Source organism: Podarcis cretensis (genome assembly GCF_951804945.1).
Source record: "Podarcis cretensis genome assembly, chromosome: 5".
NCBI classification, from domain to species: domain Eukaryota; kingdom Metazoa; phylum Chordata; class Lepidosauria; order Squamata; family Lacertidae; genus Podarcis; species Podarcis cretensis.
The window spans coordinates 3117268-3133159 of record NC_137174.1 but is presented as its reverse complement, the minus strand read 5'-3'; the positions used below and the strand labels follow the sequence as shown (position 1 = coordinate 3133159).

Here is a 15892-nt window from a genome sequence, read left to right as displayed (position 1 = left end):
TCCTGCTGAATGCCCTGAGCTACCAGGGATGGAAGGAGGAAGGTGGTCTCTCAAGTTACCTTGATCACACAATGTGTATGTTATTTATTTTCTACAGTCTACCCCACATTAACAACATTAACTCCGGGCACAGACAGATGACTTTGGAACCTCTCACACACTAACAAGTTGGGTTTTTTAAATCTCTGAAGCTGTATGTAATTGTTAAATATTACCATAGGTATGCTCCTGATATTCTTCTGAAAGAATGGACTGCATTAGGAATATAAAAAGAAAACTATCTTGTTTCAGCCCAGTTCTCATAATTTATTTTTTTTAGCATTCCTGTAAGTGCTTTTATAGGTAAGTATGCAGTTCCCAATACGTTAAGGACTGTGTTGTTGCATAAGTGCCCAGCACACCTTGCTCCCCTGTCTTGCTTGTGCAGCACCTGATTATCTTGTTTTCCTTGTTTTTCTGGCCCATTTCATGCTTACAAAAGAATGCGCTGCCCATCCACACCGCCCCCCGCCCCCCCCCCCCGCCCGGCCAAAGCAGAAAACTTGTGGTTCGATCAACTGTCCTTTCAGTTGGCCACTTAGTTAAGTCTTGGCTGTACAACATGAAGCTGAGTTTGCTCTTGTGTTTGCTTGGCAGTTTGGGATCTGGATGGGCTGTTCTAGTGGAAGACCTGGAAAAAATCAGTAAGTATTACCTTCTTGCTTGAGCAGGAATAGGTTGCCAAAGTGTTGAAGTGTAGAGCTTGATCTGGGTGGAGAGGAACATAAAGCCCACTGTCATCTCAGTACATAAATTTATATTGATGAAGGTCCATATGTTTGGGTGATGTTTTACGGCAAATAACTGTTCATATTAAATAACAGTTTATGTTCTACACTACACATATGATTTGCTTGCAAAATATTTAATCCATAATCTTTTTCTCATCATGACCTGATTCTGCTGATACTTTCAGACTTTCTCTTCCACTGTTATTGTTGTTTTCTTCCCTTGGGAGAGTCCTGTACCTTTAAAAGCTGTGTGACAAGTAAAAATTCAGATACTTAAGCTTCCCCCATTATTACAACTGGATGCCCCCAAAGAGCTGAATTTCTGCTTCTCACGCAGATGTTAAAAGCATAATAACTTTGCTTCAATGTTTTTTTCTTGGCAACCTTACAATAAATCAATCCTTGTCATAAGGAAATTTACTTTTATGTACAGTTCCAAGCAGCACTTCAGAAAACAAAGAATCACAACTAATAATTCAGTGGAGTTGCATTGTATATGTCTGAGAAAGAACTGAAACCTTCAAGGCTATAACTGATTATCGCCGAGAAATGACAAATGACTAGAAAGCCTCAAGACATGAGTAGAAAGCTAGAAAGGACATCTGTATGTTAAAGCAATAATGGAGAAATCATTTTGTTTGTGATATATATTCAGAGATATAAATAGAACAACGTAAGATACATTTCATATGAAGCTGTTAGGGAAGAAACCAAATAAGCTTTATGTTCCCTGCCACTGTTTGCAGAATTACATCAGAGAAGCTACAATGTTAACATCATATTTCAATTATTCTTGCAATGCTGTATGCAAAACATGTTACGCTGCTGCTGTGATGCTCTCTTCAGAAAGGAAGCAGCAGTGGGCCTGGATGGCTGAAGGGCAAACATGCTGATGGGCAGCTAATGAGTTTTTCAGGTTATTGTTTTTAGGTTGTTTGCTGAGATTAAAAAACACATTTGAATAGAGATGGATTATTATGATAAACTGATAGGGTGAAAATCTTCCTTCTTCTCTGTGTCCATAGTAGGGTTACTGCCTTTTTGACTGGCCCTCCACCTGTGCAGACTAAAGTTTGATGTTTCCTTGCCTTATGCCAGCACCTCAGATCTGTCTCTCTGGTCCTTGCGACTCTCCCTGGCTTGTCTCCCTTCTCAGCCACCCCCCCCCCCCTCAAAAGGCCTCATCCCTCAATGACGCTGCTTCAAACTCTACTTCAGTGTTTTTGCCTGCCTGGAAGGTCTCCTCGGAGTATGGCAACATTCACATTTATGGGTCACTTTTGCCCCTGGCCCTGCCTACCATTAACATGTGGCCTCCAGAAGCCTCTCTGGAAGAAAATGTGGCCTCTGGCGGGAAAACATTCCCTACTCCTGACCTATATACATTGAAGACCTCCAGTCCTTTGAAACTCCACCCCCATTTGTGCTTCTATCTATCTATCCATCTATCTATCTATCTATCATCTATCTATCTTTTTTGGAGAGCATAATTCTTCTAGCTATCTTTGAGTATTAAATTAGTTCTTTTTCACCAGGGAGCAGTTTAGTCTTCAGTAGCATAATTCTTTCATAGAGAAAAATTTAAACTCAACTGAAGGAATTAGTCTTCTTTTATTACTTAGAACCATGTGTGTGCAGTTTCTCATCACTTGAGAATGGCAGCTAAACTGAGCTGGTTCTACCAAAAAGCCCTGCATTTGAAATAAGCTGAAACCTGGCTGATGGTTCATTCAGACAGCCCATTTCAGCATCTCACTGGGCCTGCAATTTGAAACAGCACAACACATTCAGCTATTGAATATTGTTGAGTGTGTGTGGAGAAAATTTGGCACATGGTATGGCATTCTGCAGCAGCTGCCATCAAGCATTTTGTACAACAGCTTCTGAATAGGAGCAGCCTATGTCAGTGCTGTGAACTTGGGACTTTCAGAAGCAGTACCACTGAAAGTTTCACAATAATTCTTGCCCCCTTCTGACTGGGAGGGGATGGAGCTGGTTTAAAAGTAGGAGCCTGCTCTGAACATAGCAATAAATGTCTGTTTATGTCTTTGCCCTTAGTGATGGCTATCTGCAAGTTTGGGGCTGTGATTCAAGCAAGGCACTTTGAAAAGTGCACTTTATTCAATTGACAGGGCAGGGTTTGTGATAAATTAGCTATCCCATGGAACAAGACCATGATGTTACTTTTCATTTTGTTTTTCAGCATTGGATTTTTTCCCTAACAACAGCATGCTTTTAACAACCTATATGAGCACCTACTTTCTTGTCAATATCCCAAAGTGTGTTACCACCGCAAAGTTTTCTCCAGCCACAGTGAGAATAGCTGTAGCTCAGCTTCCTGACTCATCCACTTTGCCAGGTATGGGATTTATGTGTGTGTGTGTGCATGTAATATTTGATGCAGCCGTGCAGGAATGAGCGGGATCGTGCCTGAGAGATTTCGTTACTCTAATCCAGATATGGAGAACCTGTGGCCCTCTAGATCTTGTTGGGCTCCACTTCCTATCAGCTCCAGTAGGCAGGAATGATGGGCTTTATAGTTCAACAACATTTGGAAGGCCAAAGGGTAGCCCCCCTTGGTCTAATAATTGTTACCCTTCTATTAAAAGTCTCACATGTTTCTCCAGAGGACAAACCTCAGCATTGTACTTTGAGCAGAAGTCAGCAGCTGAGGGGATGGTCTGTTGCGGCTGTCTTCCAGAAGTGATGAACCTGCGGCTGTGTGAATTTTAAAAACTTATTTCCACATAGCTCCCATGCAACCCACCTCAAGGGCATTTAAATGCCGAGTGCCTGAAACATAGGGAAAAACATTAACATTCATATCCATTTATATCCCAAGTGCTCAGTGTACGATTTTCAAAACCAGGTTTTAAATCTGCAGTCCAGCCTGAGAAAGGTTAAAATAACAAGAGTCACCAGCAGATGTGACCTGGGGGGGCAGATGTTTTCCTTATCCTTCGTACATCAGTCTTGTGGCACCACACAGACAAGCAAAACTTGCTGATCAAGAACTGAAGATAAAAACTACAGCATTTCTGTTCCACGTTTTACTTCATTCCTTTTCCATTAATGTACGTCTGAGCTGGACTTTCCAGTCCCAATCCCTCTTGCTTTGAAATGGCCAACAGAATACTTGGACAATTTTTCAGGGACTCCTTCATAAAGTAGAGAATTAGCGACTGGGTGCTGTAATCTTTTTCTCTTTTCCTTATCTGGACATGCAATAAGAGTGCTTGAGGAAAGAAAAATACAAAATATTTTATGCTTCCTTATCTGTCCATCTCACAATATTAAAACTGTAAATGAGAACGTTTTTCTGTCATTTAGCCAAGCCGTATACTTGAGCAATGGAAACTGGGGAAATGATGGGCTCTTTGCTACTGGAAATGGCTCCCCAAGGATGTTATGCTATGCTGTGGCTTATTTATGTACAGTATTTTGACCCAAAGGCACCCAAAGCGGTAACCAGCATAACAGTACAAAGTGGGAGGGTGGGGAGTACAATAAATACAACTGGGTTTGACGGTTGGCCTGTAATACAAAGAAAGGTGGTCATATATTCAGGAAAATGAATAGGTTCTGGGTCACGTTTTAGTCCCCTTAAGCTCTTGGGCCATGTTGTTCTGTTTGCTTGGATTTACAGATATAGAGGGACACAGAGAGGTGCACACAATCATTCCCCCTCCATTAAGCTGAAGAATTTAGCAGAATGATGAGTCTAGTCTTCTCTCTACTTTCTTGGCTTTATATAATCCTTGAAATGTCTTTACCTGGCACTACTTTGGATGACAAGAATTTGGAGCTCATGATTGCTAGTGCCTGTCCCTCAAGTGTCCCATTTTAAGTGGGACATACCAGATCACAGAAGCCAATCCCAGCTTCTGTTTGGATCCCGGAAGCATTGGCGGAGGAAGAGGAGTGCGGGGGGAGCGCACCACCCCTGGCAGCTCCATCCCGGTGGGGAGCCATCGCGGCTGACCCCCCGCTAGGTGCCATGCCCCAGCAGGTGGTATGCCATGCCCCCAGGACACATGCCATGCCCCTGCCTGCTCTCCACCCCCTGGTACCGGAGCATGAAGCTCTGCCACTGCCCGGAAGGTCCTGTTTTTTCATCTGGTGTGGGTCCAGAGTGCTGGACCAAAAGATGCTCACTCTGGTGCAATCAGCAGGGCTGTGCCACCTCTGGTGTGATCCTGCTAACGAGTGCCAGAGTGCCGGAACAGAAGAAGGTGCGTCCCTCCTGATGTCCCAATTTTAGGAACAAAAATTTGGAGGGTATGGAAATAGCATGTAGTGTTCTTTCTCATTTCTACCAGTGCAGGCTTCCAAGAAGAAGGGATTTCATTTTTCAGTGATCCATTTTTGAAAAAGGAAAGAGAGAGGCCCCTCAAATAGAGAAATCCAGCATGTCAAGAAGAAGGCTGGGCTAGCATTTTATGCATGCATAGAAATTCTTGGCTGCATATCAAAGATGCAATCCCTCACCTGCCATCTGAACAGAGCTGCAAAGATGCAATCCCTCACCTGCCATCCATGCATAGAAATTCTTGGCTGCATATCAAAGATGCAATCCCTCACCTGCCATCTGAACAGGTGCCATCCGAGAAGAGCTGTAACATTTTCTGTTTCTAAATGCTGAAATGACTCTTTGTGCTGTACTGATGAAATATATTTGTGATTATCATATTATGGGCTGTTCTTCATCTTTTGAAGGTGTGACAGATACTGAACAGATTGAAAATCTCCGCAAGACACCTCAAGCCACTCTTTATTTTGCTGGTGAATTCAAGAGTGTCTCCTGTGAAGTAGCTAGGGACATTGTGGTACTGGATTTAGATAACAGCCAATATGAGCTCATGACAGTCGTAGGCTACCAGGTGGGGTCAGAATTTTGCCGTCAAACTAAAGGTCCCTTCTGCAACCAAGCCCTCAAGCCATCCACATTTTACAGGTAACTATGAACACTGAAATATATGCACCTCTGACTTTTTAAAAATAATGTATATTTTATTTACAGACCATGCACTAATTTTAGAGGCTAAACATTTGTACTTTTCAGATGGTTACTGGTGTATGTTGGGCTGCATCTAGGCAGGGGAGGAACTGAGGTTGTAGCATTCTAGGACACTGCAAACATCAAGCTTGTGTTTAAAATAGTTTACAATCAGCAGGAGAAAAACCTGTCACATGGAACCTTGCTTTGGAATGATCTCAGGATAGGCACATGATATGGGCGGGGTATAAATAATAAATTATTATTATTATTATTATTATTATTATTATTATTATTATTATTATTTTCCAGTTCTCAGTGAATGGGATCCATACCATTTGAGAATACAGAGAGGGGTCCTTATGTCTGAAATCTCCTCCGTATATACACATGGAGAATTAGCGTGATGATGGGGCAAAAGCTAGGCTCCCCTGGTATCTAGTTTTTTTTTTTTACATGGAAGAAATCTTTTTATAGGGAGAAGAGTTTTAGTACAATCTGGAGTGGCATAGTCCAACACAGGCTTACCACTTAAATAAAATTAGGCTGCATTCTACCAGGGTTTCCAGGAATGGTGTAAAAAGCTTTCTTGTTCCATTAGAATGCTTGTGGGGTAGGAGAAACTCCCCATCCTTTGCTTACCTATTAACGAAAGATCTTTTGGGTTTAACTAGTACCATACAGTATAAAATAGTACAAGAGACAGGTTGAACCAGGTAAGTGATTTTGGTTGTTATCAATAACTTTATTATGTATGTGTGCACACTTTTAATTATGGCCATTTTTTGCACACCACCTGCATTTACTTTCCAATATAAAAGCAAAAGTACATAGTACCAGTATTCTAAAAAGGCAACATTCCCCCCAGGGCAATACCAAATTTTAATAATAGAAGCTAAGACTATGGATTCAGGATGGTGGGTTGAGCATTCCTATTTAACATGTTAAAACATGGGGCAAAGACTACAATGAGATTGTCTTCAGTTCTATTTTCATACTTGATATTTTAAAGTGCATATGAATCTTCCCTGGCCTTTTAATCTCTGTTTTCTAGGGTCAACTTCTTTTTCTTGGATGCCAAGTCTACAATAAGAGCTCATACAGATTGGTCAACAGCAATACAGACCAAAAATGGTGAGTTTCAGAAATGAATAGATATATCCTAGAATGTAACACATTGCCCAGTTAAAAAATATCTGTGCAGTTAAGGACAGATATGGTAGCAGAAAATATTCACCTACTTGGTATGTGAAAGATTTTGAATCTGGGTTTTCCACTGCTGCGTAACCTAAGTGGCCATTGATGTACGGATGCCACCCACTGTGTGAAAATAAAAATAGATACACTTGTGAGTTGTGAAGAAGTGGAACCTTAAAGTCTAACCACTTTTATTATGACAATAGATTCCATACACTAGAGTCCACTTCACAGGTGCACATGTAGGCCAGACTAAAAACTCTTAGACTATGCTGATATGGTACTTGATATGGTACTTGTCCTCCTGACCTCTAGTTCTCTATGTGGAAGGAATGTTCTTTCTGTAGGAAGGAGTGTTTCAGTCACGTGGGACCACTCTGACACTTTGTTGATTCAATAGGAATATGTTGTGTGTATACTCGTGTTATACAAGTCCTGCCTGAATACCTCAGTGCAATATTTTTAGTTGTTATACATAAGTATAAAGTACTTCCTTAGTAGGGATATAAAATGGACTTTGACCATTTATAAATGGACTTTGACCCAATCTGTCTTGATTGCTTTAATTCATGGGTAGGCAAACTAAGGCCCGGGGGCCGGATTCGGCCCAATCGCCTTCTCAATCCGGCCCGTGGATGGTCCGGGAATCAGCTTGTTTTTACATGAGTAGAATGTGTCCTTTTATTTAAAATGCATCTCTGGGTTATTTGTGGGGCATAGGAATTCGTTCATTCCCTCCCCCCAAAAAATATAGTCTAGCCCCCCACAAGACCTGAGGGACAGTGGACCAGCCCCCTGCTGAAAAAATTTGCTGACCCCTGTGTTTAATTCTTGAACCCGTTTTCCTTTTGCATTCCAGTGACAAACTATGAAACTGCTGATGTGATGTTTGAGCGAGCTGGAGGAATGATAGTAATCACCATTCTGGTCTCGGTTGGTGGGGCTGTCCTAGTGGTTGCCTTAATTGTAGCAGTAGCTCTTTCAAATAAGAAATAGCGAGCAGGCAACTCAGCACTTCCTTTCTTCTGGAACAGCGGCAACAACAGATAAGAATCAACTGCAGGATTTTTCCAGAGAATCAAAGAATGTACTTTAGTAACATGTTTTCAGTCAAAGAACAAGCATTCTGAAGAACGAGAGTATCTTAAAAATGTTTTGGGTTGTTGTTTTTTTGATAGAATTTAACCTACAATGACTGCAGAATTTATGCTGTTTATGTGGCCTCTTCCCACAGTATGTTTTTAAAGTCTATATATCTGAAAATGAGATTGTGGTTCCCTGTATGTTCATTGGTGGCAAACCTTTGTTGTTGCCGCATAATGTATGAAATGCTGCTTAGATGAGACTGAATCATAATAACAATTTCAATGTCTTTAGCGTGGGGAATGGAAGTTCCAGAGAATTATGAGGAGGGAAAACTCTTAAAGTGACACCTTTAACTGGACCAACTTCTACAAAGGTGCATATGCCTAAAAAAAGAATACATCTGCAAAACCCAAAGGCTGGTGGACTTTGGTCCTATAAGGCAGCTTGCTATTTCATGTCTTTCACATTTATACAAGTGCGCTTTTGGACGGGCCTGGTCTACTTTCTGTGCTCTGTTACTATAAAATAAAAATGATCAAACGTTGTACAGTCCTAAATGCTCCAATGTCATGTAATACACACAAAAAGGCTTTTGTAATCATTGTGTCCAAATTGAAGAAATAATAAATTGTTAATCTTTGTGTCTTCTTTGTCTTTTAGCTTCTGATTGTATGCTACAATGCATGCTGGTTTAAAATAATAATAATAATAATAATAATAATAATAATAATAATAATAATAATAATAAATGACTTAAACCTGTAACACTGTGAGAAAAAACTGCAGGGTTTATATTCTAAAATCTATGCATATCCATTTAGAAGTACGGTAAGCCCCATGGAGTTCAGTCAGGCTTATTCCAAGATTGCAGTTTTAGTCATCCTACTGGCTAAGTGTAGTTTGAGTGATTAGTGTGACAGCCCCATTTAGACCCTTCTGATCCGCTCCCAGGTGTTTGAACCTCTCTTTTTCTAATCCCTTTAACATGTGAACAACTTATTGCGAAGTAGCAATACAGGAGGGTGCACCTTACTTCTTTCTTGTTTACTCACATTGTACAGTGGTGCCTCGCAAGACAAAATTAATTCGTTCCACGAGTTTTTTCGTCTTGCGAAGCACGGACTTTGGAAAAGCTTCAAAAATCACCAAAGTCTTCAAAAACCTCAAAAAAGGCTACCACACCGCGTGCGATGAGTTGCTCCTCGAAGTGAATGCACGGTTTTAAGAAAAAGGAAACAAACTTGCAAGACAAAGGAAACAAACTTGCAAGACGTTTCCGTCTTGCGAAGCAAGCCCATAGGGAAATCCGTCTTGCGACGCAACTCAAAAAACGAAAAACTCTTTCGTTTTGCGAGTTCTTCGTCTTTCGAGGCATTCGTCTTGCGAGGTACCACTGTATAGAAAATGATGCTGCCCTCCCAAAAGAAGGACCATGTTGAGCAAAATCGGGTGATATTTCCATTGCTCCTCTCAAGACATAAGGTATCCTTAGTATTATCTCATCACCAAGTACAGCTCACTGCAGCTAGACAGGCAGCTAGAATAAGGAGGAGATTCTATAGCTAAGAGCCAAACTCAGTGTGACATTGGGGATCTGCTGCATTTTTAAACAAAATGGAAGCAGAACTATGGAGGGGGGAGGTCAGATCATGATGGCACCCGCAAAGCTGCTATTTCATAGAATCATTTATTTGCACATGTGTGTTTTCCCCTATAGGGCAAACAACCTGATGGTGTGATTTTAATTGGGAACATGGCACTAGGAAAGGATTAAACTTCTCCACCAGAAGCACTGTCCCACTTCATTTGCCCCTCCCCCCTTGACTGCTATTGAGGGTTTCTTTTAAAAAAAGAATAGGGAGATCTGATCCCCTCCTGACACTACTTGTACTTTTTAAAAGTCTGGAACGGATTAATCCATTTTGCATTACTTTCTATGGGAAAGCACGCCTTGGTTTTAGAACGCTTTGGAAGTTGAACGGACTTCCAGAACGGATTAAGTTTGAGAATCAAGGTACCACTGTACTTGAAATATGGGAGATATAAATACAGTAATAGCAGCAGTGAACATTTTGTTTGGTTAAAGTTTTTAAAAAAACTGTTTCCCTTTTTGATTGTGGTGCCATTCCATTATAAGCAAAGGGGGAAACTGGCAGATGGCGCCACCTAGAGTAAGCACAAAATATGGACAAATAATGTGGCAAATATAAGTCGCGACATTTTGTTCAAGTAAAATCATAGCAGAGCTCACTGTGTGAGGAAAAGGGTTTATATATTGAAGAGAGACTCCTGAAACACAAGACTTCCATTTCCCCCTTCACTTTCTCTCTTTTCTTTCTTTCTCTTCCTACCGACTCACCTTTTCTTTGTTTTCTTCTTTCCCTTTCTTTGTTGTTTGGTTGTGTTGTGAGGCCCCCGGGCCCCCAGTTCCCTCTGAAATAAACACACAGACACGAATATATTGGGTTAATTGGGATAAATTAGGCTACAACTTTATTGGTTACAGATGTGAGCAGTTTGGCTTAGGCATTTGGGTGAAGCCAGACTATATCCTGACTCCTGCCCGTCTGCAGAAAGTCTCTGGTCAACCACCGACAGGGGGAGTCCTATGATATACATCAATTAAGAGCACCCCCAGGGTCACCGATGGGGCCGTGGCATGGCCCTAGCCCACGCCCAGGCTTCGGACAGGCTCCACACCCCTGGATGCCTTTAACGGGATACCCTTAACATGGAGGGGCAGGCCAGAGGCAAGAACCACCCCTCCCATGACAAGGCTTACCCAATGCCTAGCCTTACAAAGTTGTGACGATTGGTACAAGGCAGGTGAAAACCAAATGGCTGGTGCCAATTTGCCAAGTGGAAAAATTCCTCCCTGGCCCCCACAACCAGGCGGCCGACATTAGTCATAGAAAGGCCACAATCAAGCAATGCATAAAAAAGAGGGTGGGCGGGCTGGGAGATCCAACAAGAAGGCGAATAGAGGTTGCCCCCCCCCCCACAGCTGCACTGCAGTTTAAACAGCATTGGCCACGCCCCCAGCTAACCCGATTGGTCAGCCAGGGGGCGTGACGTGGCTGGGAGCCCTAATGACATGGGTGGCATCCCTCTGCCCCCTGCCAGGTCAGAGTGAGGTCCCAGCTGCCCGCCCACAACTCCACTGGCTTTCTCAGTAGGTCTGGGCTTCAGTCTGGCATGAATGTAAGTAGAATATATAACAAAGTAAAGGCCCCTCCAGTTGTCCTTTTATTGAACATTCCTCATTACAAAACATGTTAACGGTGTGTTCAGGACAATGTCGTAGCTTTAAGAAATATGGTTTATTCACCTGTTTACACCTTCAGTCTGCATGGAGGGAGTCCAGATTTCAGTCTTCCTTCCCACTTCTTCTTCCCAGCAACACTTGCTGTGGAAACCAAGCCTTAGGAGGAATGGTAGAAGGAGCTGGTATGTTAAGCCAGGAAAAGAGGAGGCTGAGAGGAGATATGATAACCATCTTCAAACATCTTAAGGGCTGTCACGTGGAAGGGGGAACATGCTTGTTTTATCCTGCTCTAGAGAATAGGACTTGAACCAATGGCTTCCGACTAAACATATGGAACCAAAGGAGATTCTGACTAAACAAGAAAATCTTTCTGACAGCAAGAGCTGTTTGACAGTGGAACTGTCTCCCTCGGGAGGTTGTTAACTCTCCTTCCTTGGAGGTTTTTAAGCAGAGGTTGGCTGGCCATCTGTCAGGGATGATTTAACTGGGATTTCTGCATTGCAGGGGGTTGGACTAGATGACCCTCAGGGTCCCTTCCAACGCCACAATTCTATGATTCTAAGCCTCTCCTCCTGTCACCTCACACCCAGTGACCCTGGCAACCTTCCAAATCTCCAGTCTCTGTTCACCCCTCAGGGCAAGGGAGGAGGAAGTTTCTCTCAATGGCCCTAGCTTGGCCAGGTCGTTTTGCATAGGCTTTAATAAAGATTTAATTTACGAATTACAAATTTGCGAATTTTTTTTTTTTTTACGTTTACAAATTTAATAACAACAATAACAACAATATTATTATCAATCAATCAATCAATCAATCAAACCTTTATTGCATTAGCATACAGCCATAGCAGGATATAAAAAAAAAAAATGCTAGAGACAAACAACCAAACAAAATTCAAAGCGATATTACTACGAATGTATATAAAGCATATAATGGCCCCAAAATAGGCTCGGGACATTAGGTTAAAAAGGTAATAAAAGAATTAAGACAGGTCCAGGTCTAGGACACACTACCCCGTCAGAGTAGCCCTGAGTTTCAAGGCCTGCACTATTAAGGTTGCCACCCCACGTGTAACTTGGGGATTTGCGTCCACAAGAAGCGATTTCAAACAGTCTTCCTTAGATGTGATGGTGGACGGGATCAAGAGGAGGAGCTTAGTTCTTATTAGCTCATAAATAGGGCAGTAGAAAAAGAAATGTATGAAGTCCTCTACTTCATTCATTGTGCATGGACATAGACGCTGAGTAATAGGGGTCTTAGAATAAATCCCCTGCAGGAAGGCCGTGGGTATAGAATGGAAACGGGCCATGGTAAACACTCTTCTCAAACTGGGCTCCGTCAGGTCTATCAAGTAGTTGGCAAGTGATCTTACCACTTTCACTTTAGGGAGCCACATGGAGAGGCGAGCTGTGGTGGACTGTGCCCGGTCCATGGCCTCGTCTCTAGTAAGAATCCAGGCCCGGATTTTATGTTGATCCCAAGCTGACAGCGTGTCCAGATCTGGGAGGGAGTAGCGTGCAGTAATAGTCTCCATGGCCTTGGACCATTTATTGCTATGAGAACTAGTTAAAAAGGCTTGCCTGGCTAAAAGGGAACCTGGGGCTTTGATTAATTTGCAATAAAAACTAATAATTCTAATGTGGGCTCTCGCAACAATGGAGGGGAGGCCCAGTTCTGTTCTTAACTGTGCAGCAACTGAGCCCTTGGGGAGACCCAGTACCTTTCGTGCAAAGGAGTTTTGTAGAATCTTGAGCCGTTGTAGTGTTTTTAAATTCCACCCCCAGATTTCAACCCCATACAGTAGCATCGGGAGGACTTTGCTGATAAATGCTTTTCTGATTGGTGGAACCAACTGGCCGCCTTTTGCATAGAAGAATTTCTCCAAAGCTTTGATGGTTCTATGGGCAGCCAGGATGGACATATTTAGGTGAGCTGACCAGCTAAGCCCATACTGAAAAGTGATACCCAAATACTTGAATGCTGAACAATATTCAATAGAGTGGCCCTCAAAATTCCAGAATGGCTTCCGAGTTTTCGTGCCAAAAGTAAGAATTTTGGTTTTGGCGAAATTGATTTTGAGGGAGTTGGTATCACAATATGTCATGAGCCCTCTGAGCATGTTGTTTAAGCCCTGCTTGGTTAAAGACAGTATCACCATGTCGTCCGCGTAGAGTAATATGGGGATCTTGAGCTGTTGTAAAGAGGGGGCAGATTGGTTTAGGGCCTTCATGGTTGTAACAATGTCATTGATGTAGAAATTAAATAGAAAAGGGGCCAAGAGGCAGCCCTGTTTGACCCCTTTATTCAGAGGGAAAGAATCAGAAAGGGCTCCCAGAGGGCCAAATTTTACTCTGGCCGATATATCATTGTGAATTTCCATAAGAAGGTGGAGGAGCCTCTTATCTATGTTGGTGTAACTAAGCTTCTGCCATAGCCTATCTCTAGGGATGGAGTAGGTAGTAGTAGTAGTAGTAACCACCTCCCAAGGACAAGCTGGCTCTGAAGGTGCCACTGTGCAATTACAAATTCCAGGGGATTAATTAGGACTATACCTGAGAGTTGGCCCCATTGAACTCAGAGGGACTTATTAGTTCTGGGTTACTTGAGCCCCAACCTCAAGTCATAAACTACTGTCCCATGTTTACAAGGTTTTGTACTCTCATATATGAGAAGAGTCGTTCTCAAAGGGTGGCGTGCTGGGCTGGCTCTCCCTGACTCTCACGTGTTTCCTAGCCAGGAGTCTCAGGCCGCTGGATTTCTCGGAGGAGAGACTTCCTTTGGGAAGGACTTGTGTTCTTATATAGCTTTCTGGATGTCCCATGATCATATAGATTGTAGTAAACAAAATCTGCCCTTATTCCCTTATGGGGGACACAAGAGCACAAGAGTCTTTTGTAGGTTCTCCATTGGTAGGAGAAGACAACAGAGGCCAACCCGAGAATACTGAGAAGCAAAGCAGCTCGTAAGCCTGATCTTTATTGATCTGTTGCAACAGGGTGCTCCCCTCACACGCAGGAAAGGAGGAGGACCCAGAACCAAGGTGTGCCTGCCCTTATAGATATTTTAAATTCCCTGCCCTGGAGCTCAAGACCACCCCTCCATACATCATACATACATCACAGAAGGGGTGTAACCCAAGACCACCCCCCACAAACATCATACCTACCATCACAGAAATTTGAATGTTGTTGTTTTTCCTGTCTGCCAGGTTATCTGACAATGCCTTATCTGGCTGCCTTTCCTGGTACTCTGGCCATTCCTTTGAGATGGTGATTCCCCAATTCCTGAGACAATGGGGAGGTTCCCTCGCCCCCTCGCTCCTTGCAGAGAAAACATTTGGTCACTTTGGGAGTCAAAATGGTTTCAGGGCGGTCTTCCTGTGCTGCTCCAGAAATGTGGTCCACATTATCTATATCTATATCTATGTTGTTGTTATTTAGTCGTTTAGTCGTGTCCGACTCTTCGTGACCCCATGGGCCAGAGCACGCCAGGCCCTCCTGTCTTCCACTGCCTCCCGCAGTTTGGTCAGACTCATCCTGGTCGCTTCGAGAACACTGTTCCACCATCTCGTCCTCTGTCGCCCCCTTCTCCTTGTGCCCTCCATCTTTCCCAACATCAGGGTCTTTTCCAGGAAGTCTTCTCTTCTCATGAGGTGGCCAAAGTCTTGGAGCCTCAGCTTCAGGATCTGTCCTTCCAATGAGCACTCAGGGCTGATTTCCTATATCTATATCTATATCTATATCTATATCTATATCTATATCTATATCTATATCTATATCTATATCTATATCTATATCTATATCTATATCTATCAGAGCTTAATTTTTTTATTACAATATTATAAGGTAGCTGTGTGTTCTATGTTATAAATCAAGCACTGCTCGGAGTTGCAGTTCTTGCACTCGGCGTGGCGGCGGGAGCAAGTTTTCCTTCGGAAAGGGAGGACCGCAGAGGAAAGTTTGAGGATCGCAGGCGCAAAGCGGCGCCGTTTCTGCAGCCTGGAGCCGAGGAAGGATGGCAGGAAGGAGGAGGAGCGGAGGAGGAGCCCAGCCCCTTTCGCTCCTTCTTCGGGCTCGGCGTCGCCTTGCGCCGGACGGGAGACCGAGGAAGCGGGGCGGCGGCAGGTGAGGGGCGCCCGAGTCGCGTGGGGGGGCCGGGGAAGCACTTGCGGGCGGGGGCCCCGGAGCGCGGGGGGCCTTGGGCTGGCGCCCTCCCCTGCAAGCCGGGCGCGCGCGCGAGGGAGAGGAAATGGCGAGGATTTCTCCATCCCATAATGCGCACGCCTTCCTTGCCTTGGAAGGAGCCTCTTCCTCGGCGACGCGCCTTGGGAAGCATCGCTCGCTTCCAAGCCGGGCTCCTCCGCGCCCCGCAAAGCCCCCTCGGCCGCCAAGGCGCCTCTTCTCGCTCGGCCCAGGGAACAACCCAAGTCATTCTGTCTCGGTAACATTTGTAACTTGACTGGCCTCCCCCCCCGACCAGAATGGCCAGGCCGGCGTTCAACAGGTGAAGCCTTTCCTCCAGCAACAGAAGCTGCGGGATTTCTGCTTGCTACGGAAGCAGGAAGCCCTACGGAACAGGAA

The 15892-nt window shown here is 43.7% G+C and overlaps 1 protein-coding gene and 1 long non-coding RNA gene across 4 annotated transcripts; one reads left to right on the top strand and one right to left on the bottom strand.

Moving 5' to 3' along the window:
- Positions 1-554: 554 nt before the first annotated feature.
- LOC307216551 lies at positions 555-14663 on the bottom strand. Of its 3 annotated transcripts, none has more exons than XR_013839140.1 (5): positions 14479-14662; positions 11378-11493; positions 10409-10482; positions 7008-7086; positions 555-670 (listed from the first exon to the last, which is right to left on the bottom strand). It is a non-coding gene; the product is annotated as an uncharacterized lncRNA (long non-coding RNA). The 3 variants fall into 3 exon arrangements; XR_013839139.1 differs by lacking the exon at positions 555-670 and adding an exon at positions 3450-3488 and having other exon boundaries at positions 14479-14663; XR_013839141.1 differs by lacking the exons at positions 555-670; positions 7008-7086 and adding an exon at positions 9512-9586 and having other exon boundaries at positions 14479-14654.
- LOC307216550 (uncharacterized protein) lies at positions 583-8426 on the top strand. The gene is made up of 5 exons (XM_079976960.1): positions 583-683; positions 2974-3129; positions 5487-5724; positions 6821-6900; positions 7823-8426. Exons 1-5 carry the CDS (start codon positions 602-604, stop codon positions 7957-7959), a joined length of 693 nt encoding a protein of 230 aa, XP_079833086.1. The 5' UTR covers positions 583-601; the 3' UTR covers positions 7960-8426.
- Positions 14664-15892: the final 1229 nt, after the last annotated feature.

What these genes read in the sequence shown, in the direction of transcription:
- LOC307216550 (XM_079976960.1), top strand. Translation starts at nt 602, where the DNA reads ATGAAGCTGAGTTTGCTCTTGTGTTTGCTTGGCAGTTTGGGATCTGGA. An exon ending in GGAAGACCTGGAAAAAATCA is followed by an intron (nt 684 to 2,973) that starts GTAAGTATTACC and finishes TTTGTTTTTCAG; the next exon opens with CATTGGATTTTTTCCCTAAC. An exon ending in AAGCCATCCACATTTTACAG is followed by an intron (nt 5,725 to 6,820) that starts GTAACTATGAAC and finishes TCTGTTTTCTAG; the next exon opens with GGTCAACTTCTTTTTCTTGG.